The sequence below is a fragment of the Coregonus clupeaformis genome, chromosome 24 (genome assembly GCF_020615455.1).
Source record: "Coregonus clupeaformis isolate EN_2021a chromosome 24, ASM2061545v1, whole genome shotgun sequence".
In the NCBI taxonomy this organism is placed as follows: domain Eukaryota; kingdom Metazoa; phylum Chordata; class Actinopteri; order Salmoniformes; family Salmonidae; genus Coregonus; species Coregonus clupeaformis.
The window spans coordinates 9252693-9278937 of NC_059215.1; the positions used below are offsets into that span (position 1 = coordinate 9252693).

Below are 26245 nucleotides of genomic sequence, written 5' to 3' on the forward strand. Positions count from 1 at the left end.
CATTTTGGAATAAGGCTGTAACGTAACAAAATCTGGAAAAAGTCAAGGGGTCTGAATACTTTCTGAATGCACTGTAAATAGACGTTGAAAGCATAAGGCTAAAGTTATAAGTAATGCAAGAAAACACAACACCCACATGCTGCACAGACATACAAATGTATACACATTGCCAGAAACATGAACTGACAGATTGTGTGATGACAGCAGAGTCAGGGAAGCCACAAGCTTGACAAGTCATCCATTCATGTTTTCATCTGCATATTAGCATCGGCACATTGTGCAGGCCAACCTACAGTATATGCTGTATGTACACAATGCACAGCTCATGGTACTCCATAAATCATTCCTGTTGGACATGGATGTTTGTAAATGACGTGTAAACCCTGTCCTCTAGTGTAAGAACTGGAGGCTGAGAGAGAGAGAGAGAGCTCTAAGTCTGGTCAGTGTGTCATACATAGGTATGCTAGCTACCTGCCTTCCTGAATGGGCTGAAACGTGCATGAAACTGTCTTAGCCACTATCAGCCCAGCATCACCCCCAGTCATCAGCCCTCCCTTTCATTCTGCAGGGCTGCTGGGGGGGAGATAAGGGAATGGACACCCCCTCCATCCTTCCATCCTTCCCTCCTCCATCCCCCCATCCCTACATCCCCACCTTCCCTCGCTTCTTATCCACTCTCGTAGGTCTTATAGGGACAGAGACATGAACGTGTAGCTACACATTTATATTCTTTTTAAATTGTCTCTGATTTTTCCATTGAGATAAGTGTTCTGGAAACATCTGTTTTGTGGTGGAAGGTAGAGGCCTGAGTTGTGTAGCAGTACACTGGCAGGCAGTGGCGATAGAGGAAGAGAGAGTGAAGGAGACAGAGAGAGGAGAGGAGAGGGGGAGGGAGAGAGGGGGGGATGTAAGACAGAGAGAGAGAGAGAGAGAGAGAGAGAGAGAGAGAGAGAGAGAGAGAGAGAGAGAGAGAGAGAGAGAGAGACAGAGAGAGAGAGAGAGAGAGAGAGAGAGAGAGAGGGGGAAGAGGGAGAGAGAAAGACAGAGAGGGAAGAGGGAGAGAGAAATCAATCAATTTTCAATCAATTTTATTTTATATAGCCCTTCTTACATCAGCTAATATCTCGAAGTGCTGTACAGAAACCCAGCCTAAAACCCCAAACAGCTAGTAATGCAGGTGTAGAAGCACGGTGGCTAGGAAAAACTCCCTAGAAAGGCGAAAGCCTAGGAAGAAACCTAGAGAGGAACCAGGCTATGAGGGTGGCCAGTCCTCTTCTGGCTGTGCCGGGTGGAGATTATAACAGAACCATGCCAAGATGTTCAAAAATGTTCATAAGTGACAAGCATGGTCAAATAATAATCAGGAATAAATCTCAGTTGGCTTTTCATAGCCGATCATTAAGAGTTGAAAACAGCAGGTCTGGGACAGGTAGGGGTTCCATAACCGCAGGCAGAACAGTTGAAACTGGAATAGCAGCAAGGCCAGGCGGACTGGGGACAGCAAGGAGTCACCACGGCCGGTAGTCCCGACGTATGGTCCTAGGGCTCAGGTCTCTCAGTTGGCTTTTCATAGCCGATCATTAAAGAGTTGAAAACAGCAGGTCTGGGACAGGTAGGGGTTTCGTAGCCGCAGGCAGAACAGTTGAAACTGGAATAGCAGCAAGGCCAGGCGGACTGGGGACAGCAAGGTGTCATCATGCCCGGTAGTCCTGACGTATGGTCCTAGGGCTCAGGTTCTCAGAGAGAAAGAGAGAACGAGAGAATTAGAGAGAGCATACTTAAATTCACACAGGACACTGGATAAGACAGGAGAAGTACTCCAGGTATAACCAACTAACCCCAGCCCCCCGACACATAAACTACTGCAGCATAAATACTGGAGGCTGAGACAGGAGCGGTCCGGAGACACTGTGGCCCCATCCGAAGAAACCCCCGGACAGGGCCAAACAGGAAGGATATAACCCCACCCACTCCGCCAAAGCACAGCCCCCGCACCACTAGAGGGATATCCCCAACCACCAACTTACAATCCTGAGACAAGGCCGAGTATAGCTCACAGAGAGAGAGACAGAGAGAGAGAGAGAGAGAGAGAGAGAGAGAGAGAGAGAAGGGAGAGGGAGAGGGAGAGGGAGAGAGAGTTCCCAAACAACTCTCAGAGGCCCAACAACATTATGAAAGCACTCTGCCTCTGCTCTAGGCTAGTAGACAAGACCAGGTTAACATTGTGTTATTAGAAATGCCAACAAAATCAGGACTTAATATGCCATGCCATTTAGCAGACGCTTTTATCCAAAGCGACTCACAGTCATGCGTGCATACATTTTTGTGTATGGGTGGTCCCGGGGATCAAACCCACTACCTTGGCGTTACAAGCGCCGTGCTCTACCAGCTGAGCTACAGAGGACACAGTGTTTGGCAAACTTTCACTCATAAACCACCTCAACCATTTTAACCTGTACTGCCATGACCTTTCTTCCTGATTAATTACCACGGTAATGTAATTACACATTCATGTCATCACAAGTCATAGATAGAAAACAGAATGGTAATGAAGGCTAGCCTCAGAGCTGCCTAGCTGCTGCCCAGCGCCAGGCCGAGCGGTGTAGCGGTGTCATGCTTGTGTAGACGTTGTGATGATGACCTAACTCGCTCTTCCTCATTGACATTCTGAGGGGTACATGCCCCGGGCCTGACCGGGAGTCAGAGAGGCGCTACTCTGCCGTGCATCGGCGTGGGAACGAGAGCAGAGGCGAGACCGCTGGCGGCGGAGGGAGAGATTGGGGTGCGATAAATCTCTATCCCAGGGCTGTGCGTGGGAGATTTACATTTAAAGTAGTTTTAGCACACGCCCCACTTCCTGATGTGTGCTCCGCTCTGCCAGGGGCTGGAGAGGCCGACTTATCACAAAGTCATCAATCGCACGTGATGCACCCTGATAGGCCCTGTTAACGCTACGCTACAGTAAGTTACCACGGTACGAGGCAGCCTAGCCTAACACCTTTCTGTTCAGACAGACAGGGGAGAGATGAGGTGGCGTCTACTAGAGCATGCCTCTTGAAGTGTAATTATATTACATGTGGAAGCGGCCCGTGCCGTTTTGACAGCTTCGTGTGCGTCGCCGGGACGCGAGTTTGTGTGTGTGTGTGAACACACTGCGACCATGTGTGGTGGATGATTGACACACGGTGTAATGAGCAGCAGGTGTGTATTGATGTCTTGTCTCAGCAGCTACCACCATTACGATCATCACTGGAGGGAGCAGGGAAAGTGTTGCTAGGAAGTTGCAGCTATAGGGTTGTGGGTATAACACGTTTTGGTTTGTGTGTGTGTATATCCTCACTAGGTGTTATCATGTTTTTGTTCTACCTTATGTTATTTTTAGTATTACATTGTTATTGATTACTGCGTTGCTGGGATTAGAGCTTGCAAGAAAGCCATTTCACTGTACTTGTACATGTGACATTAAAACTTGAAACGTGTTTTCAGATGCTTTCAAGTAACCTTTTCTTTGTGAATTTTGATGTGTGCTTGTGGGTATTGTCTTGCTGGAAGATCCACTTGCGGCCAAGTTTCAGCCTGCTGGCAGAGGCAACCAGAATTTTGGCAAAAATGTCCTGGTACTTGGTGCCGTTGTATTTTCTGCATATGCATTGTATTTTCTGCATATGCATTGTTCTTTCGAAGGCCAAACCCACCATTGGGTAACAGAAAGGTCGCTGGTTCAAATCCTCGTGCTGACTAGGTGAAAAATCTGTTGATGTGCCCTTGAGCAAGGCACTTAACCCTAACTGCTCCTGTAAGTCGCTCTGGATAAGAGTGTCTGCTAAATGACTGAAATGTAAATGTAGCTCAATTGGTAGAGCATGGCGCTTGTAACGCGAGGGTAGTGGATTCGATCCCCGGGACAACCCATACGTAAAAATGTATGCACACATGACTGTAAGTCGCTTTGGATAAAAGCATCTGCTAAATGGCATATTATTATTATTATTTATTTATTTTGCACTTTATCAAGGGAACCAATAATTTTGCACCCCAACTCCGTTCTCCTGTATCGAGGCGATTGATAACTGGTCGCGCGATTTGCTAGCAACGACATTGAGTCACCATCAGTTGATACCTGTATTAATGTCAATTCTAAAAACGCTTCCCAGCTAGCACATTTAGTTCCTTGGAAGTTGTGGGAACGTACGTTTTTGGAGCTAGCATGCAATGTTTTCTAACTCATACAAAGCTGTACATTTTTGTTTATTCAAACAGACCCCATTTCAAAGGAAACAAGCACTCATTACGATCAGGTGTGGCCAATTAGTGGGCGGGCCAACACACCTGATCACACTTAACAAGATAGAGGACAAAGAGTGTTTTGTTTACGCTGAGAACTAAATATATATCTTTTTCAATTACATTTTCAACGTTTACTAATGTTTTCTTGTGGTTTTTATAGAAAGTTTTCTTAATGTTCTGAGAACATGACTTTAAATAGAACCATGATGAAACCTGTAGGAAACATTATGCTGGAGTACAAAAATTCCCATAGAAGAAAGTTGTTTCTTAACCTTCTCTGAACTATTTGAGAACATTCCCATTGTCAAACCAGTTGGAGAACAAACCTAGAATATTACCAAAAATGCTATTAAATGTACAAATAATTAACTTTTAGGAAGTGTTATGTTAAAGTAATGAAATACCAAGAAAATTACATTATTTTGTCAAGTTCCTTAAATGTGCTGAGAGTGTTCTAAAGCCAAGCAACTATCCTGCACCATTCCCAGAACATTGAGGGAAGGTTGTATGCAAAATTACCACAGGACACGCTTTCACCAAGCTCTAAGAAACATATGGTTCTCAGAACGTTATGTTCTAGCTGGGTTACCTGTTCCTATGTTTGTCCTGTACAACTGCGGTCCTTCTGCAGGGTGCTGAAATGCATACTTTTAATAAAAACTTTTATAGAATACAACCACCGACTTTTTCCTCATTTGTGTTGCTCAACTCAGCACGAATGCGCTTGTGCCAATTTAATGTCAGCTTATGTAGTACGCCAGTTGAGCAATACAAATTAAGAAAAAGTCAGTGGTTGAATTCGATTAAAGTTTTAGTTAAAAGTAAGAATTTCAGCACAGGTAAGCGTTTTCAGAATTGACATTTTTACAAGTATCGACTGATGGTGACTCAATGTTGTTGCTACTGTAGCAAATCGCGAGACCAGTTATCAATACTCAACTCCGCCTCAATATAAGAGAACAGAGTTGAGCGTTCCTCAGCTAGTAGTAAACATGTGTGTCCACGTAATGTGTGTATGTGTTTATGTATGGATGTATGTGTGTGTGTGTGTTTCCAGTAGCATTGGCCTGTTTTTACACATATATGCTATATTCTACATGTGTGCGTTTGTTTGTTGACAAGGTGGTGGTGGACTATGACGGCTGAGGGCTCTGTAATTGATTAGCAACGGTCATCAAAATTGTTAAAAGTTTTTAAAACAATTCTAATGAATGCAACAGTTGGACAATGGATGAAGATACTCAAAACATTTTTGGGTGGGAATTCAGGTATTCAATTTAGTGTAAAATTTCCCAGTTTTTTTCTTAGAATGCGCTCATACAGTATACATTTTCTAATGGTATTAGGTATAAAAAATAAAAATAAATGTTACAATAAAGACAATTATGTGTGATACATTTGCATAAATACACTGGATGTATTTGCATATATTAATATATTAACATAAAGGGGTGGCGCATGGCTGCAACCACAAAAACGTCCTCTGTCTACACTACCATCACTCACCTGCGCTGTCTACAATGCCTCATTAATTACTGTTGTTGTCACGTTACATTTACATTTACATTTTAGTAATTTAGCAGATGCTCTTATCCAGAGCGACTTATAGTAGTGAGTGCATACATTTTCATACTTACGTTCTATTGCATAATTCAACAAGTGTGTCAATAGCAGGATACCCTCAGATAAAAAATCAACATGCTTGGCTCTAGATAATACCTATCTGTACATACTTTACATTGTTTGCGAGATCAGACATAATATCACTATATTACGAGTGATAATTTTCGTAATTTCATTTAAATGACATGGAAACAACGTTGATTCAACCAGTGTGTGCCCAGTGGGTCCCCTCCTCTCCTCTCCTCTCATAATCAAAGGGCTGGTTGTCCTGGGGAAAAGGGCCAGTGTTAAGATGGTGTCCTGGGGAATAGGGCCAGTGTTAGGAGGGTGTCCTGGGGAATAGGGCCAGTGTTAGGAGGGTGTCCTGGGGAATAGGGCCAGTGTTAGGAGAGTGTCCTGGGGAATAGGGCCAGTGTTAGGAGGGTGTCCTGGGGAATAGGGCCAATGTTAGGAGAGTGTCCTGGGGAATAGGGCCAGTGTTAGGATGGTGTCCTGGGGAATAGGGCCAGTGTTAGGAGGGTGTCCTGGGGAATAGGGCCAGTGTTAGGAGAGTGTCCTGGGGAATAGGGCCAGTGTTAGGGAGGGTGTCCTGGGGAATAGGGCCAGTGTTAGGAGAGTGTCCTGGGGAATAGGGCCAGTGTTAGGAGAGTGTCCTGGGGAATAGGGCCAGTGTTAGGAGGGTGTCCTGGGGAATAGGGCCAGTGTTAGGAGGGTGTCCTGGGGAATAGGGCCAGTGTTAGGAGAGTGTCCTGGGGAATAGGGCCAGTGTTAGGATGGTGTCCTGGGGAATAGGGCCAGTGTTAGGAGAGTGTCCTGGGGAATAGGGCCAGTGTTAGGATGGTGTCCTGGGGAATAGGGCCAGTGTTAGGAGAGTGTCCTGGGGAATAGGGCCAGTGTTAGGAGGGTGTCCTGGGGAATAGGGCCAGTGTTAGGATGGTGTCCTGGGGAATAGAGCCAGTGTTAGGAGGGTGTCCTGGGGAATAGGGCCAGTGTTAGGAGAGTGTCCTGGGGAATAGGGCCAGTGTTAGGATGGTGTCCTGGGGAATAGGGCCAGTGTTAGGAGAGTGTCCTGGGGAATAGGGCCAGTGTTAGGAGGGTGTCCTGGGGAATAGGGCCAGTGTTAGGATGGTGTCCTGGGGAATAGGGCCAGTGTTAGGAGGGTGTACTCTCTCTCTCTCTCTCTCTCTCTCTCTCTCTCTCTCTCTCTCTCTCTCTCTCTCTCTCTCTCTCTCTCTCTCTCTCTCTCTCTCTCTCTCTCTCTCTCTCTCTGTCTGGCTGGCTGGCTGGCTGAGGGGACTTGGTTCCTATGGACTTAGGGCTGTGGAACTGAGCTCCAGAGCCTCTCTCTGAGCTGCTGTCAGTCGCTCACCCAGGCCCCCCCCTCTCTTCCCCTCTCTCCCCCGCCCCTCTCCTTTCCCCTCCCCTCTCTTCCAGGTTCATTGTGGATGCTCAGCAGCACAGTCCCTTCCTGCTTCCCTCATATCTCTCTCTTCCCTGTCGCCCACTTTTTCAAAATGAACAAACCTGATTGAGCGAATGCCATTACCTCTGTACATGAATGATTTCTTAAGGACTGGGCCAGCCTAACACCATCCACAGAGTAAAGCTTATTATCGGCCCGTACACACCACGCCACAGGGAGGGAGAGGTGTGTGTTTGTGCATGTGTGTGCGTATGTAGGGATGGTGGTGTATTTCCATAATAATCGGGCACGTTTTGGCGTCTGAGACAGAGGGCCTCCTCACACTGCTTTTATAACAGAGCAGTTAGCATTTTCCCTCCATGTATAAATATGTATAATTATGATAAGATTAATTGAAACGCCTAAGTATACAGAGAGGTAGAAGATGAGCAGAGAGAGAGGGAAAGAGGGGGAGAGAGTGGGGGGACGGATGAGCGATAATGAGAGAACATATTTCTTTGCAAAGTGTGCGTTTTCAGGCCTGTGCTTTAGACATAGCTACAGTACTTCAGAGAGTAAAGGAGTCTAAAGCTCCTGCAGGTCTTTCCTCTGGGTACAGAGTACAGACCAGACCGCCCTGCATTGAAAACAGCATCTCCCTAACTCTTCCTCCCTAAGAAAGCTGAGCGGATAACTTTGCACACCGAGACGATAAATAAGGTGCAGGGCCTCTGACACAAAAGCCTCACCCCAATTTGCAATGATCTTGAGGAGATCAGATTGCCTTAAGTCATTTTATTTTTTGCATTATCTCTTCCTGGCCCATCTTTTTGTCTAACATTCTAAGACGCATGGTTCCTGTATTTTTGAAGGATGAACAGAGAATGTATCTCCAGGGAAACAAACAAAATGCCGATACAAAAGTAGTTTGACCAGTGTGTCTGGGCATTCATTAAAAAGAGATCATATTGCTTGATTACCTTGACATGGTGCTGATGTCTGCAATAGTCTTCTAGACAGCCAGGGGACCTTCAGATGACATTTGTCACAAGAGGCTTAAATCACCATATACATTATCCTATAGCTGCACAATAGTGATACCTTGTTATAGAATTGTGTTCGAGTCATTGGCTATCATGATGTCCATACTCACTGTGTGTGGATAGAGAACATGCCATATGCCAGAGAACCATAGATGTATCTTAGTTTCCACTAGAGAGTGGTTTTATCACAGGACTAAACCTCATCAAAACCCCACATTTGTAAATATACAGTATAAGTCATGAAGGGAACCTATCTGTTCGGTTACAGATAGTGAAGGGGGGATGAACGATGGAATGACAGAATGAGAGAGGAGGGTTAGGAAGAGCGGAGTTGAGGGATCTGGAGACCAATGAAGCGAGAGGGAGGAGAGGAATAGAGGGAGGAGGAGAAGGTATTCCCTGGCACCCATCTCTAGCTCCAACCGACTGGCGGTGAGAGGAGGAGGGGGAGAGACGGAGAGAAAGAGAAAATAGAAAGCGATAGAGGATTGAGGATGGCATGGTTTGAGTGCCGTCTCTCATTAGAGGGTGCTGTCAGGCCCCCCCCCACCCACCCTCCTTTGGCCCCTGAGATACGTCCTGGGAGGGGAGATGATTGATGAGCAATAGCAAGATAAACAGGAACCAGGCCCTGTGAGCAGCCATGAAAGATGATGCATGCCCCGTTATAAATAAAACCATGGAAAAGTATAACTATGAAACAATAACACCCGATGCAAAACGAGTGAGCAAATTTTAGTTTTTCTTTAGTTTTATTTGCAAAGTAGCATCACAAAGCAGCAGGCCTTTTTTCCTTTGTGGGAGTTTTTGGTATTATTTTTGTTTATTTCAGAAGAATAGAGGCGAGAGAAGCGACTGTACTGTGCAATCACACTCTTAACTGGAGCTGAAGCTTGTGTGCAGTGAGTGTGGCGGATGGCTTCGCCCTCCTCTACAGTCAGCTCCTCTTCTGTCCTCAGCAGCAATTTGAAAAAATTGTGCTGGAATGGATAGCTGCCATTTTACGGGCTCCTGATCAATTCTGCTATTTAGTGTTTTTTGCTCTGATCTTAACTTTTTTTTGTACATAATGTTTCCGCAATAGTTTCCTATGACCGAAAAGAGCTTCTGGACATCAGAACAGCGATCACTAACCTCGATTTGGAGGAAGATTTCTACTTCAACGAGTCGGCGGCGCAGGACGTACCGAGACTCAGAAGAGAAAGAGACGGCGCAAGAGAGGCCGACGTGCGGGCACCCTGCCGAAACTACGTCAGCGAGTAGATAAACCGCCTCTACCCTCCGTTCTATTGGCGAACGTACAATCACTGGAGAACAAACTGGACGAGCTCAGTTCGAGACTATCCTATCAACAGGACCTGAGGAACTGTAATATCCTATGTTTCTGGGAGCCATTGCTGAACAAGGATAATATATACAGTAGGGAAAAAAAGTATTTAGTCAGCCACCAATTGTGCAAGTTCTCCCACTTAAAAAGATGAGAGAGGCCTGTAATTTTCATCATAGGTACACGTCAACTATGACAGACAAAATGAGAATTTTTTTTCCAGAAAATCACATTGTAGGATTTTTAATGAATTGATTTGCAAATTATGGTGGAAAATAAGTATTTGGTCAATAACAAAAGTTTCTCAATACTTTGTTATATACCCTTTGTTGGCAATGACACAGGTCAAACGTTTTCTGTAAGTCTTCACACACTGTTGCTGGTATTTTGGCCCATTCCTCCATGCAGATCTCTTCTAGAGCAGTGATGTTTTGGGGCTGTCGCTGGGCAACACAGACTTTCAACTCCCTCCAAAGATTTTCTATGGGGTTGAGATCTGGAGACTGGCTAGGCTACTCCAGGACCTTGAAATGCTTCTTACGAAGCCACTCCTTCGTTGCCCGGGTGGTGTGTTTGGGATCATTGTCATGCTGAAAGACTCAGCCACGTTTCATCTTCAATGCCCTTGCTGATGGAAGGAGGTTTTCACTCAAAATCTCATGATACATGGCCCCATTCATTCTTTCCTTTACACGGATCAGTCGTCCTTGTCCCTTTGCAGAAAAACAGCCCCAAAGCATGATGTTTCCACCCCCATGCTTCACAGTAGGTATGGTGTTCTTTGGATGCAACACAGCATTCTTTGTCCTCCAAACACGACGAGTTGAGTTTTTACCAAAAAGTTCTATTTTGGTTTCATCTGACCATATGACATTCTCCCAATCCTCTTCTGGATCATCCAAATGCACTCTAGCAAACTTCAGACGGGCCTGGACATGTACTGGCTTAAGCAGGGGGACACGTCTGGCACTGCAGGATTTGAGTCCCTGGCGGCGTAGTGTGTTACTGATGGTAGGCTTTGTTACTTTGGTCCCAGCTCTCTGCAGGTCATTCACTAGGTCCCCCTGTGTGGTTCTGGGATTTTTGCTCACCATTCTTGTGATCATTTTGATCCCACGGGGTGAGGTCTTGCGTGGAGCCCCAGATCGAGGGAGATTATCAGTGGTCTTGTATGTCTTCCATTTCCTAATAATTGCTCCCACAGTTGATTTCTTCAAACCAAGCTGCTTACCTATTGCAGATTCAGTCTTCCCAGCCTGGTGCAGGTCTACAATTTTGTTTCTGGTGTCCTTTGACAGCTCTTTGGTCTTGGCCATAGTGGAGTTTGGAGTGTGACTGTTTGAGGTTGTGGACAGGTGTCTTTTATACTGATAACAAGTTTAAACAGGTGCCATTAATACAGGTAACGAGTGGAGGACAGAGGAGCCTCTTAAAGAAGAAGTTACAGGTCTGTGAGAGCCAGAAATCTTTCTTGTTTGTAGGTGACCAAATACTTATTTTCCACCATAATTTGCAAATAAATTCATAAAAAATCCTACAATGTGATTTTCAGGATTTTCTTTTCTCAATTTGGCTGTCATAGTTGACGTGTACCTATGATGAAAATTACAGGCCTCTCTCATCTTTTTAAGTGGGAGAACTTGCACAATTGGTGGCTGACTAAATACTTTTTTTCCCCACTGTATCTAGCTGGTTTTTCTATGCATTGTCAGGACAGAACGGCAGCTTCGGGTAAACTCAAGGGGGAGGTGTGTGTCTCTTTGTAAATAACAGCAGGTGCGCAATCTCTAATATTAAAGATGCACTATGCAGAATTCACTCCGCCATTTCCTAAAATTCTAATAGTTTACCTAATTTCAGTTTATGTGACAAAACAAGCAAGTATAGTGTAGAGAATCATTGTACCATATTAACCGCTGGTATATATCTTTTCCATAACCAAATATTACATTTTTAGCTGTTTGAAGCTGGTGTACAAAACCGAAAGTAAAATATGCAAAAAAGAAACTTAAGAACGGGAAGCATAAAAATACTGAGCATAGAACAGATCTTCCGCTTCTTAGACTTGCTTTCAATGAAAAGTTACAAATTGCAGCTTTAAGAAAGTCTCGAGGTTCTGCTCGCCTGAGTTAGAATACCTCATGATAAGCTGTAGACCATACTATTTATCAAGAGAGTTTTCATCTATATTTTTTGTAGCTGTCTATTTCAAATCAATTCAAATTGTATTTGTCACATGCGCCGAATACAACAGGTGTAGACCTTACAGTGAAATGCTTACTTACAAGCCCTTAACCAACAATGCAGTAAAAAAAAAGAAAGTGTTCAGTAAAAAATAGATAAGTAAAAAATAAAATAACAAATAAAAAGAAATAACAAATAATTAACGAGCAGCAGTAAAACAACAGTAGTGAGGCTATATACAGGGGGTACCGGTACAGAGTCAATGTGCGGGGGCACAGGTTTGTCGAGGTATTTGAGGTAATATGGACATGTAGGTAGAGTGAAAGTGACTATGCATAGATAATAAACAGAGAGTAGCAGCAGTGTAAAAGAGGTGGGGGTAGGGGAGGGGGGGGGGGGGGCAATGCAAATAGTCTGGGTAGCCATTTGATTAGCTGTTCAGGAGTATTATGGCTTGGGGGTAGAAGCTGTTAAGAAGCCTTTTGGACCTAGGCTTGGCGCTCCGGTACCGCTTGCCGTGCGGTAGCAGAGAGAACAGTCAATGACTAGGGTGGCTGGAGTCTTTGACAATTTTTAGGGCCTTCCTCTGACACCGCCTGGTATAGAGCTCCTGGATGGCAGTAAGCTTGGCCCCAGTGATGTACTGGGCCATACGCACTACCCTCTGTAGTGCCTTGCGGTCAGAGGCCGAGTAGTTGCCATACCAGGCAGTGATGAAACTAGTCAGGTTGCTCTCAATGGTGCAGCTGTAGAACTTTTTGAGGATCTGAGGACTCATGCCAAATCTTTTCAGTCTCCTGAGGGGGAGTAGGCTTTGTCGTGCCTTCTTCACGACTGTCTTGGTGTGTTTGGACCATGATAGTTTGTTGGTGATGTGGACACCAAGGAACTTGAAGCTCTCAACCTGCTCCACTACAGCCCCGTCGATGAGAATGGGGGTGTGCTCGGTCCTCCTTTTCCTGTAGTCCACAATCATCTCCTTTGTTTTGATCACGTTGAGGGAGAGGTTGTTATCCTGGCACCACACGGCCAGGTCTCTGACCTCCTCCCTATAGGCTGTCTCATCGTTGTCGGTGATCAGGTCTACCACTGTTGTGTCGTCTGCAAACGTAATTATGGTGTTGGAGTCGTGCCTGGCCATGCAGTCATGGGTGAACAGGGAGTAAAGAGGCGACTGAGCACGCACCCCTGAGGGGCCCCCGTGTTGAGGATCAGCGTGGCAGATGTGTAGTTACCTACCCTTACCACATGGGGGCGGCCCGTCAGTTGCAGAGGGAGGTGTTTAGTCCCAGCGTCCTTAGCTTAGTGATGAGCTTTGAGGGCACTATGGTGTTGAACGCTGAGCTGTAGTCAATGAATAGCATTCTCACGTAGGTGTTCCTTTTGTCCAGGTGGGAAAGGGCAGTGTGGAGTGCAATCTGTGGATCTGTTGGGGCGGTATGCAAATTGGAGTGGGTCTGGTGCCACAACAAACCGATGCTGGCACTAAGACTGCACTCAATGAGCTGTATAGGGCCATAAGCAAACAAGAAAATGCTCATCCAGAGGTGGTGCTCCTAGTGGCCGGTGATTTTAATGCAGGGTAACTGAAACCGTCTTACCTAATTTCTACCAGCATGTCACTTGTGCAACTAGAGGCGAAAAAACTCTAGATCACCTTTACTCCACACACAGAAATGCATACAAAGCTCTCCCTCACCCTCCATTTGGCAAATCTGACCACAGTTTGTTAAATAGTTCACCAAATAGCTACCCGTACTATTTGCATTGACCCTTTTTGCACTAACTTTTCTTGACTCATCAAATACTCTGCTGCTACTATTTATTATCTAACCTGTTGCCTAGTCACTTTATTCCTAGTTATATGTACACATATACCTCAGTTACCTCGTACCCCTGAACATTGACTCGGTACTGGTAGCCAGTGTATACTGTGCATTCAGAAAGTATTCAGACACCTTGTATTTTTCAACATTTTGTTACGTTACAGCCTTATTCTAAAATTGATTAAATTAATTGTTTTCCTCATCAATCTAAAAACAATACTCCATAATGACAAAGCGAAAACAGGTTTTTAGAAAGTTTTGCAAATGAATTACAAATAAAAAACTTAAATACCTTATTTACATAAGTATTCTGACCCTTTGCTATGAGACTCGAAATAGAGCTCAGATGCATCCTGTTTCCATTGATCATCCATAATTGGAGTCCACCTGTGGTCAATTCAATTGATCAGACATGATTTGTAAAGGCACACCTGTCTATGTATGGTCCCACAGCTGACAGTGCATGTCAGAGCAAAAACCAAGCCATGAGGTCGAAGGAATTGTCCGTAGAGCTCCGAGACCGGATTGTGTCAAGGCACAGATCTGGGGAAGGGTACCAAAAAATGTCTGCAGCATTGAATGTCCCCAAGAACACAGTGGCCTCCATCATTCTTAAATGGAAGAAGTTTGGAACCACCAAGACTCTTCCTAGAGCTGGCCGCCCAGCTAAACTGAGCAATCGGGGGAGAAGAGCCTTGGTCAGGGAGTTGACCAAGAACCCGATGGTCACTCTGACAGAGCTCCAGAGTTCCTCTGTGGAGATGGGAGAACTTTCCAAAAGGACAACCATCTCTGCAGCACTCCACCAATCAGGCCTTTATGGTAGAGTGGCCAGACGGGAGCCACTCCTCAGTAAAAGGCACATGACAGCCCGCTTGGAGATTGCCAAAAGCCACCTAAAGACTCTCAGACCATGAGAAACAAGATTCTCTGGTCTGATGAAACCAAGATTGAACTCTTTGGTCTGGAGGAAACCTGGCACCATCCCTACGGGGAAGCACGGTGGTGGCAGCATCAAATTATGGGGATGTTTTCAGCAGCAGGGACTGGAAGACTAGTCAGGATCAAGGGAAAGATGAACTGAGCAAAGTACAGAGAGATCCTTGATAAAAACCTGCTCCATAGCGCTCGGGACCACAGACAGAAGCGAAGGTTCACCTTCCAACAGGACAACGACCCTAAGCACACAGCCAAGACAACGCAGGAGTGGCTTCGGGACAAGTGGCCCAGCCAAATAGTTGTGCAGCATCGCTCCCCATCCAACCTGACAGAGCTTGAGAGGATCTGCAGAGAAGAATGGGAGAAACTCCCCAAATACAGGTGTGCCAAGCTTGTAGCGTCATACCCAAGAAGTCTCAAGGCTGGAGTCGCTGCCAAAGGTGCTTCAACAAAGTACTGTGTGTGAGAGAGCGAGTGTGTGCATTCTTGTGTGTGTATTATTATGTGTGTACAGAATGTATAATCATTCTATATAAAAAGTATTTGGTAGAGCCAAGCACATGCGAGCCGTGTTAAACACCATAAAGACGTTTTGTCATCTAAAGTCGCTAGTGCATTTCTGTCTCGCAGTAGATGTGCTGTATGTCAAGACTCTTTATACATCTCTAAAATGAATCCCACAGCAGAAGCTTTGACAAAACATTCTCTCTCTCTCTCTCTCTCTCTCTCTCTCTCTCTCTCTCTCTCTCTCTCTCTCTCTCTCTCTCTCTCTCTCTCTGATCCAGGCCACAGAATGGCTCGATGATCTTGTACAACAGGAAGAAGGTGAAGTACAGAAAGGATGGTTACTGCTGGAAGAAGAGGAAAGATGGGAAGACCACGCGGGAGGATCACATGAAGCTCAAAGTCCAGGGAGTGGAGGTAAGGAACGGGGAGGGAGGAAGAGATGGAGGGATGGATGGGACCTGGCCCAACCTGGACAAGACAAACCCAGGCTGACACTAAGTTGTCTTCCCCTGGCTGTAAGAGAGAGACAGCCAGCTATATGCTGAAGTTGGGTCCTAGCCCTGCTATCTCCCAGGAGCCACGCGGAGCCGGGAAACAATGCAGCACAACAATAGTTGTTCCCTGGGAAGGCAGCGGAGTGGAACCGATTGTTTGTACCTTATTAAGGCGCAGTATGTTGCCTTTGCTCCACAGAGACTACATTAATCTTCTCTCCTCCCTCACTAGCTAGTACACTCCATGCTGAGCCCAACCCTGCATCCTGCCCCCTCCTCACTCCCCTCCATGCCACCTTGCCCCCTAACCAGCAGGCACGATGCAGGCCCAGTCCCAACCGGGTTTACCCTGGCCCAGCCTGGGTTAGTGGTGCAGAGCTGGCACCCTGGTTGATTTATCAGCAGTCACACACATGAAAAGGAGCGGCTCCCACGAACCTAGGGCCAGACTCACTCTGCTCGCTTTGTTTTAAATACTGCTGAATTTGGGGTTTTGGGGTTTTGTTTCTCTCGCCGGCTTAGCCTTAGGCATTGGTGCCAGGGGCACAGGAGTGTGGATGGGTAGAAGCGGGGTGTGGGTGTAGGTAAGGGATGGGTGTTTCTATCTGCATAAGCCCACAGGGTGTGGCCAGTGCCGTGTGTGACAGAGACAAACCCCAGACAATGTCCACACAGGGCTCTGCTCTGTATTGGTTCTGCTCTACAGGACTGTCACTCAGGGGAAATAGCTCAATGTTGTCTGTGTCTGCGCGTGCAACTCTCTGATAATGTTGTCTGACAGTTGTTTAAACAAGTATTAATGTCACTCTTTGTGAGAATGCTAAGCCTACATGTAAGATATAATTCTGCCTGCGGCGCTCAGTTCAGGAATTAGTTATTTGTGATCTGAAAGTCAAATACGTCCATGTCAAACAAATCTAGTCTGATATGCTGTTTTGGTACATATGCAATAATCTCACTGTGGATTCAGACTCATTTTAACCCCTTCCATATGCCTGGGCTGGAGAACACATAATTAGTGAGGTTAAAGTCCAGATGGAGGTCACATTATGCAGATAAAGCATGTGACTCAAAAACACACCTCTTTCTGGAGTCACACTGTTCACAATGCTTCCTGTGTGTGAGAGAGATGGTAGAGATGGTTCAGTAGAGGACACTACTCCTCTGACACCTCTCCCTGTGATTTCCTATGGAAAACCACTTTAGGCTAATTGCTGTGGGCAGAGGAGGCATCTACAAGAGAGAAGGTGAATTCAGCAGAGATCAGCTAGAGACGTATTCAGGCTGTAGAACCACAGGGAACACAGCTTCCACAACATTTCAACATGTACAGAGGACAGCATGTGTGTTTGTTACCTCCCAGGCATGTTTGACCTGAGTCGTGGTGTCACTGTGCCTGTGTGTGTGTGTGTGTGTGTGTGTGTGTGTGTGTGTGTGTGTGTGTGCATGTGCGCGTGTGTGTTTGCCTTTGTGCACGCGTATGTGTGTGCGTGAGTGAGTGCATCTGCGCACACGTGTGTGACCCCGTGCAGTCCCCTGACAGAGAAGATGGGTGATCCATCAATTGCTCTACAGCCCTGGACAGAACAGGACAGGATCTGTGATCCATCAGTCCTCTTCAGCTCTGTTTACTGTAAACACAAAGAAATGTCTTGACCTTAGCCTTTAGCACTGGGACAGGACAGTACAGAGTATAGTACATGGTTTCCAAACTCGGTCCTGGGGCTTCCCCTGGGTGCACGTTTTGTTTTTTGCCCTAGCACTACACAGCTGATTCAAATAACCAACTTATCATTAATCTTTGATTATTTGAATCAGCTGTGTTGTGCTAGGGCAAAACCTTGCACCCAGGCGGGGGTGGGGACGGGGGCGGGGACGGGACCCTGGTCTGGTATACCACACTCTTAGAAAAAAGGGTTCCAAAAGGGTTCTTTGGCTGTCCCCATAGGAGAACCCTTTTTGGTTACAGGTAGAAGAACCCTTTTGAGTTCCATGTAGAACCCTTTCCACGGAGTGTTCTACATGGAACTCAAAACGGTTCTTCAAAGGGTTCTCCTATGGGGACAGACGAAGATCCCTTTTAGGTTCTAGGTAGCACCTTTTTCTCTAAGAGAGTATGGTACAGTACAGACAGGACAGGAGGACTCCAGGGGAGAATGCACTGTAGGGAATGGCTCAAACTCAGCCATTCTGGTTAGATTAGTTATTTATACACCACACACACTGGATGTATTTTTCTTATAGGTCCCCAAAGATGAACTCCTGTAAAATGAATTCTAGTAAGGCACAAATAACAGCTAGCTGTAAAAGTTGACTGCTACATTATTTCAGACCATTGAACCTTATTGGGATGACAGTAGTGCTCAGAGAGGCAGAGCGGAAAGACAGGGTAAAACTAGGCTACTGTAACAGACACACACACACACATTGTACACACACACACTTAGTACACACAAACACATTGTACACACACACACACACGCGCACACACACACACACACACACACACACACACACACACACACACACACACACACACACACACACACACACACACACACACACACACACACACACACACACACACAGAGAGTCTTCCAGAGAGTTTAGGACTCTACTATACAGCAGTAGCCTCTTCTTTCTGTCCTCTATTCGCTCTAAACATTCTCCTCTCTCCAGCCAGACAGGGCCTATTAGAAGCTGTGGTTGTTACACAGGCTTGAGTTAGTAAACAGAGAAGACAAGTGTTGTGGGTGGTTCAGGCTAGTTGTGCTCAGTGGCCCCAGTGAAGAGAGGGGAGAGGAGAGGGGAAGCATGGGCCCGGCAGTGAGGGGCCTTCAGGGGCATGTAAGAGGCAGCGGCGCACGGCGGGAGTGGATGTCAGCATGTGCCGTGCTGCTGTCCTGTCTACTCCAGACCGCTGGCTCAGCAGGCCATGTCAACTATGGCTCCCCTCTCTCTCTCTCTCTCTCTCTCTCTCTCTCTCTCTCTCTCTCTCTCTCTCTCTCTCTCTCTCTCTCTCTCTCTCTCTCTCTCTCTCTCTCTCTCTCTCTCTCCCTCCCTCCCTCTCCCTCCCTCCCTCCCTCTCTCTCTCTCTCTCTCTCCCTTTCTCTCTCTCTCTGGTCCCTCCCAGTCTCACTACCTCTCTCCCCCCTCAATCTCTCGCTCTTGGTCCCTCCATACTCCTTTCCTCCTACTCTCCTCCCCTCCTCCCCTCCTACCCTCCTCCCCTCCTCCCCTCCTACCCTCCAACCTCTCAGCCACAGTCCAGACAGACAGAACCTTGAGAACCGGACGGTAATGCTCCCTGTTCCCTAGAATTGGAGCGCAGGGCATGTTGCGGCATTAGCGCTTAACAGGCCGTGAAATAGCAGCCTGCCTCTCTGATGCCTCCCCCATCACTCCAGGTGAGCTGGCCAGACAGTAGGATAAATTAGCAACTTACTGTGATTGTTTCCAATCAAAATGGTCAAAAAGAAAGGGCATTATCATCATTTTCACAATTTCACAATGTTATTCCAACCTCATAGTGTGGAAATATAAAACACAAGAAAATCACGTTTTTGACTGCACTGGGCCTTTAAAGTATGATGTCATTGAGCGTTTTAAACACAGGTTGAGCATAGCAATAGCATCTCCTGGCTTCTCCCTGTGTAATAGCAGAGACACACTCCAAATTATCCTAGATCCGGTCTTGTCAGACTAAAGCCATTATCCACCTCCTGTTGGCTTCTAATGTGGACTCTGCTCTTTAACAGCCCTCCACCACCACCTCCCCTCTCCTTATTATTCCGGAGCTTTAGGGTGCTTTCACATATCTGTATGATCTGGATCCTAGAGCGTTTGATACCCTGATCCGAGCTATAAGCATGTGTGAAACACAAACGAATCCTGGCTGAAACGAATCCTGGACCTGCGTGAATATCGGGTCCAAGATCCAGGACCAGAGTACCAGGTATTGTGACGCAGCAGTGCGAGTCGCATGGAACTTTTTGCCCATTGTAAACAAGCGAGCTAGCTTACTAACATCATATAGAATGCGCGTCTCGCAAATCACATCCTGAAACGGTTATTTTCAGGACTTGTGAAAGCAAAACGTATTTTGTAGAATTGTCACAAACGATTCAGCAAACCGAACTAAGGAACATTAATAAACTCCCCCAAACACAGATCAATTTCTCTTAAGTGAAGGTGGCAGTGCCTTTGACCATTTTCATTACCACAGGCTAATTATACCGATTGGAATAAACTCTATTGCTTAGGTGCATGGAAGGCAAGCGCCTCCACACTTTTAGAACTTAATGCCAATATCGTTCCATTCCCCTCTCCCCTACCATCCCCTAAATAATCAAAGTGGCCTGCTCCTCGCTCCTCCTAACATGTCAGTCCATGTTGAATCTGTCTTAATGCGTGATTTCAGCCGTGCAACTGTGCAATGAAGGAAGCTAATGGAGCATGCTGGTAAATCAATCGCCTCTGGTCATTGATAATAATGAAGACAAATGTCAAAACGTTAGCTGCTTATGCTGTAATAGGGTGGATGCTGGGAGCGCTACATGAGGATGGACACGGCTACACCACAACACATCGTCTGCAGTGCGTCCCATATCACATGACCTTGAGGGTTTAGACCAATGATGTATATAAACCCTGTATTGCTGATTCTATGTATTGGCCAGTGAGAGGCTTTGAAGCCACCGCTCGTCCATATTGGCACTCCTCAGAAGAAACGGTCTTCCATAGGAATGAATGAAATTCTATAGTATTTCAATTACATTTTTCAAGGACAAAATGACTTGTATTTAAAATAAAATTGTTGTAGTGGGGACTAAAAATGTTTGATTGTATTTGTCATAACTTCCCCTGTATGTTGAGCCTTGACACACACAGAGAGGGGCATTCCTTTGCCTCTTCACAAAGTTGGTATATTTTTGGTCAATTGCACATTACTGTTTCAATGAATCATGATGAAAGAAAATCACTGGCACCCATGTGACCAATTAAAAATGTGTGTCGCACTGCCAAGTCAAACGGTCGCAGATGTGACTGTTTTGGTCACAGTATTGAACCCTGACTCTCTCTGTGAGGAAAGTGACATCACACATGACATCACTCTCCCCCTAATCCAACTCAAGTGTGAAATTATGATCAGATAACTGATACCGTAGGCATCACATTGTCAAAGGCAAAAAGTTTACTGCTATATTTAACATTTTTATTTCAACTTATAGACAGGCCTTTTAAACAACTGTGGATTTTGTAAAGACAGTAAATCGATTAACTCACCCCATTGTATGCTCTCTTCTTCCCTTGGTGGGCCTGCTTTGTTATTCATATATTTTGCATTTGACTCGGGGCTCTGCTCACGCAGCAGCCTGCCTGTGCTTCCTTTTTGAATTACCTGAATGTGTTGGAGATAAGACCAATCTGTTTGTGATATTTTTAAAGTTCTGTTACCATGGCTATAACGCCTAACCTCCTGCTATGGAGAAAAAAGGGAGTCAATGAAGCTGTTCTGTCACAAGGCACAGGAAATAGACCATTGTCCTATTTCATTCTGTTTCTTATTCCTTTATTCAACTGGATAATATAATAAGGTGGAGGTGGACCTAGCTATGCAGAAACTGGGGAATAGAGTCAAAATAAAGAGCGCTTAATCTATTCTTTCTGGTTAAAACAAGTTCACATACAGTAATGCATAAATGTCAAGACAACAGCATCAAATCCTACTATATGATACACTACTATGTCTATGTACTGTATGTATTAATTTGAACATTAACACACTGATAAGGTAATACGTGTGTATCTAGCCTTAGTACTACACTCATCGGATGGACATATTCTCTCTAGCTAGTCATATTTAATTACACTGTTTCACCAAATCAAATAACATTTTATTTGTCACATGCTTCATAAACAAAGGGTGTTGACTAACAGTGAAATGCTTAGTTACAGGCCCTTCCCAACAATGCAGAGAGAAAGAAAATAGAGAAATAATCGAAAGGTAAAACACATGATAAAAGTAATAACAAATACACAATGAGTAATGATAACTTGGCTATATACATGGTGTACCAGTACCGAGTTGATGTGCAGGGGTACGAGGTAATTGAGGTAGATATGTTCATATAACTATTAATAAAGTGGTCTATAATAAACAGTAGCAGCAGTGTATGTGATGAGTATAAAAAAAGTGAGTGCAAAAAGGGTCAATGTAGATAGTCCGGGTAGCTATTTGGTTAACTATTTAACTAACTATTTAGCAGTCTTATGGCTTGGGGGTAGAAGCTGATCAGGGTCCTGTTGGTTCCAGACTTGGTGCATCGGTACCACTAGAAGAGAGAACAGTCTATGACTTGGATGGCTGGAGTCTTTGACATTTTTGGTGCCTTCATCTGACACTGCCTGGGATAGAAGTCCTGGATGGCAGGGAGCTCGGCCCCAGTGATGTACTGAGCCGTACGCACTACCCTCTGTAGTGCCTTGCGGTCGGATGCCAAACAGTTGCCATACCAAGCGGTGATGCAGCCAGTCAAGATGCTCTCAATGCTGCAATTGCATAACTTTTTGAGGATCTGAGGGCCCATGCCAAATCTTTTCAGCCTCCTGAAGGGGAAAAGGCATTGTCATGCCCTCTTCACAACTGTGTTGGTGTGTGTGGACCATGATAGGTCCTTAGTGATGTGGGCACTGAGGAACTTGAAGCCCCCCCTTGTCTTGGCACCACACGTCCAGGTCTCTGACCTTCTCCCTAAAGGCTGTCTCGTCATTGTCGGTGATCAGGCCTACCACTGTTGTGTCATCGGCAAACTTAATCATGGTGTTGGAGTCGTGCCTGGCCATGCAGTCATGAGTGAACAGGGAGTACAGGAGGGGACTGAGCACGCACTCCTGAGGGGCCCCCGTATTGAGGATCAGATTGGCGGATGTGTTGTTACCTACCCTTAACACCTGGGGGTGGCCCATCAGGAAGTCCAGGATCCAGTTGCAGAGGGAGATGTTCAGTCCCAGGGTCCTTAGCTTATTGATGAGCTTGGAGGGCGCTATGGTGTTGAACTCTAAGCTGTAGTCAATTAACAGCATTCTCACATAGGTGTTCCTCTTGTCCAAGTGGGAAAGGGCAGTGTGGAGTGCAGTAGAGATTGCATCATATGCGGATCTGTTGGAGCGGTATGCAAATTGGAGTGGGTCCAGGGTGTCTGGGATGATAGTGTTGATGTGAGCCATGACCAGACTTTCAAAGGATGTCATGGCTACAGATGTGAGTGCTACGGGGCGATAGTCATTTAGACAGGTTACCTTGGCGTTTTTGGCCACAGGGACTATGGTGGTCTGCTTGAAACATGTAGGTATTACAGACTGGGTCAGGGAGAGGTTGAAAATGTCAGTGAAGACACTTGCCAGCTGGTCAGCACATGCTCTGATTAAGCATCCTGGTAATCTGTCTGAATGTGAATGTTAACCTGTTCAAAGGTTATAATAAAAAACATATAAACTCAGCCAAAAAGAAACGTCCCTTTTTCAGGACCCTATCTTTCAAAGATAATTCGTAAAAATCCAAATGACTTCACAGATCTTCATTGTAAACACTGTTTCACATGCTTGTTCAATTAACCATAAACAATTAATGAACATGCACCTGTGAAACGGTCGTTAAGACACTAACCGCTTACAGACGGTAGGCAATTAAGGTCACAGTTATGAAAACTTAGGACACTAAAGAGGCCTTTCTACTGACTCTGAAAAACACCAAAAGAAAGATGCCCAGGGTCCCTGCTCATCTGCGTGAACGTGCCTTAGGTATGCTGGAAGGAGGCATGAGGACTGCAGATGTGGCCAGGGCAATAAATTGCATTGTCCGTACTGTGAGATGCCTAAGACAGCGCTACAGGGAGACAGGACGGACAGCTGATCGTCCTCGCAGTGGCAGACCATGTGTAACAACACCTGCACAGGATCGGTGCATCCGAACATCACACCTGCGGGACAGGTACAGGATGGCAACAACAACTGCCCGAGGTACACCAGGAATGCACAATCCCTCCATCAGTGCTCAGACTGTCCGCAATAGGCTGAGAGAGGCTGGACTGAGGGCTTGTAGGCCTGTTATAAGGCAGGTCCTCATCAGACATCACTGGCAACAACGTCACCTATGGGCACAAACCCACCGTCGCTGGACCAGACAGGACTGGCAAAAAGTGCTCTTCACTGACAAGTCGCGGTTTTGTCTCACAAGGAGTGATGGTCGGATTCGCGTTTATCGTCGAAGGAATGAGCGTTACACCGAGGCCTGTACTCTGGAGCGGGATCGATTTGGAGGTGGAGGGTCCGTCATGGTCTGGGGTGGTGTGTCACAGCATCATCGGACTGAGCTTGTTGTCATTGCAGGCAATCTCAACGCTGTGCGTTACAGGGAATGCATCCTCCTCCCTCATGTGGTACCCTTCCTGCAGGCTCATCCTGACATGACCCTCCAGCATGACAATGCCACCAGCCATACGGCTCATTCTATGCGTGATTTCCTGCAAGACAGGAATGTCAGTGTTCTGCCACGGCCAGTGAAGAGCCTGGATCTCAATCCCATTGAGCATGTCTGGGACCTGTTGGATCGGAGGGTGAGGGCTAGGGCCATTCCCCCCAGAAATGTCTGGGAACTTGCAGGTGCCTTGGTGGAAGAGTGGGGTAACATCTCACAGCAAGAACTGGCAAATCTGGTGCAGTCCATGAGGAGGAGATGCACTGCAGTACTTAATGCAGCTAGTGGCCACACCAGATACTGACTGTTACTTTTGATTTTGACCCCCCCTTTGTTCAGGGACATATTATTCAATTTCTGTTAGTCACATGTCTGTGGAACTTGTTCAGTTTATGTCTCAGTTGTTGAATCTTCTTATGTTCATACAAATATTTACACATGTTAAGTTTGCTGAAAATAAATGCAGTTGACAGTGAGAGGACGTTTCTTTTTTTGCTGAGTTTATAATTGAATTTGAAAACATACAATCCACCTGCAATGAAGCTGCTCAACTATCCAAGAACCGCCTACAGTCCCCCTGAAAACCTCCCTGTGTTGCTTGCCTCAGTGTTGCTTGCTTTAACACGAGCATAGAAGGCATTTAGCTCGTCTGGTAGGTTTGTGTCACCGTGCAGCTCGCGGCTGGGTTTCCCTTTGTAATCTGTGATAGTTTGCAGGCCCTGTCACATTTGACGAGCGTCAGAGCCGGTGTAGTAGGATTCGATCTTAGTCCTGTATTGACGCTTTGCCTGTTTGATGGTTTGTCGGAAGGCGAAGCATGTACTGTAAAACAAAGCAGCTTGTGTAATGGCTGTGCTACTATAGGCTGAATCATAATGTGTTAGTGTTACTATAGGCTGAACCAGAGGGTTCCCACATCAATGTCTTTCCTCCCAGTATTCACAATGTATTCACAGTGTCCAGCTCACCCGTGGTTTTCTCTTTAAGCTCAGTGTAATTAGTTTTTAGACTCTTGCTTCTTCATAATCGCTGAATCACTCAGTAGCAGTTAAGCCCTGTTGCTGCCTTTCATGCCGACACTGCTATCACCACTTAAATCCCACAGCAGGATTTGGGGCTAATTTTAGGAGGGGAGTGTGGAGGGGGTGGATGTTGAATGTATAAGAGCCTGTCAAAAGCTGTGCATTATCGGCACTTTCCCCCTAATTTAATTTGCCACTTGTTGCCCCCCCGTCACCATGTTGTCATGCTGAGGAGCGCCGCAGGGATCCCCTCTTTATTGTGACGGGAGGCAGGGAGGGAGGGAGGGATGGGGAGGAAGGGAGGAAGGGAGGGAGACGTCCTCTGACAAAGAACGACTGGAGAAATCCTTAATGTGTCACTCAAGCTGAGGACTTTGACTTCGCGTACACACACATGCCTTTACAACACTCTCCAATCCTGGGTCCGTGTGAGGAGGCAGGTAAACACGGCCCAGGAGATTAGTTGGGATTCATGGAGCATGGAGATGAGGAGTGGACATAATGTGGTGGACAGAAATAGCCCGCGGTGATGCATTAAGGCCTCTGTCTCCGTCTCTGAGCTCACTGTGTTAAAACCAATACAATTGAATCAAGCAGCAAGCGAGCGACATGGCGGGAGAGAGAACAGAGCGTAAAGCACTAATGTGGTGGAGGGGGAGATGGCAAGGCCATATGAGCACCCTGATTCCTGTGGAGATGATGAGGAGAGAGACAGGTGGGTGAGGGAGTGAGGTGGCAGGGCCTTTTGAAATGTAAGAAGGACCAGGGACCGCATCGCGTCATTCATTATCTCTGTGATCGCTGGAGCTGCACTAAAGCACATGAACTCGTCCTGCGTTTTATACAGCACCCCTGGGATAGACAGAAACACACACACACACAGAGCAGCATCACCTCCAGATATGTAAAGAGGATGGAGGGGGTGGTTAGGAGGGGAGCGTAGGGGAAAACAGAGGCTGTTTGGGGGCAGGCTACCTAGGCTACTGTAGGCTAGGCTTTGCTTTGTGTGAAACAGTCAGTGGCTGCTTACTGTGTGATTTCTCCTCTGCTGTGCTACAGTACACTCCAGTGAGCAGGAGAGAGAGAGGCCGGAGCAGCACGAGACCTGGGCC

General features: G+C 46.1%; 1 protein-coding gene across 4 annotated transcripts in view; it reads left to right on the top strand.

Moving 5' to 3' along the window:
- Window positions 1–26245, top strand: part of LOC121538500 (calmodulin-binding transcription activator 1-like) — a 543809-nt gene that overhangs the window by 289163 nt on the left and 228401 nt on the right. For all 4 annotated transcript variants that reach the window (XM_045207028.1, XM_045207029.1, XM_045207030.1 and 1 more), the window contains exon 5: window positions 15417–15552. In XM_045207028.1, coding sequence (XP_045062963.1) covers window positions 15417–15552 — 136 coding nt within the window. The remainder of the gene's footprint in view (window positions 1–15416; window positions 15553–26245) is intronic.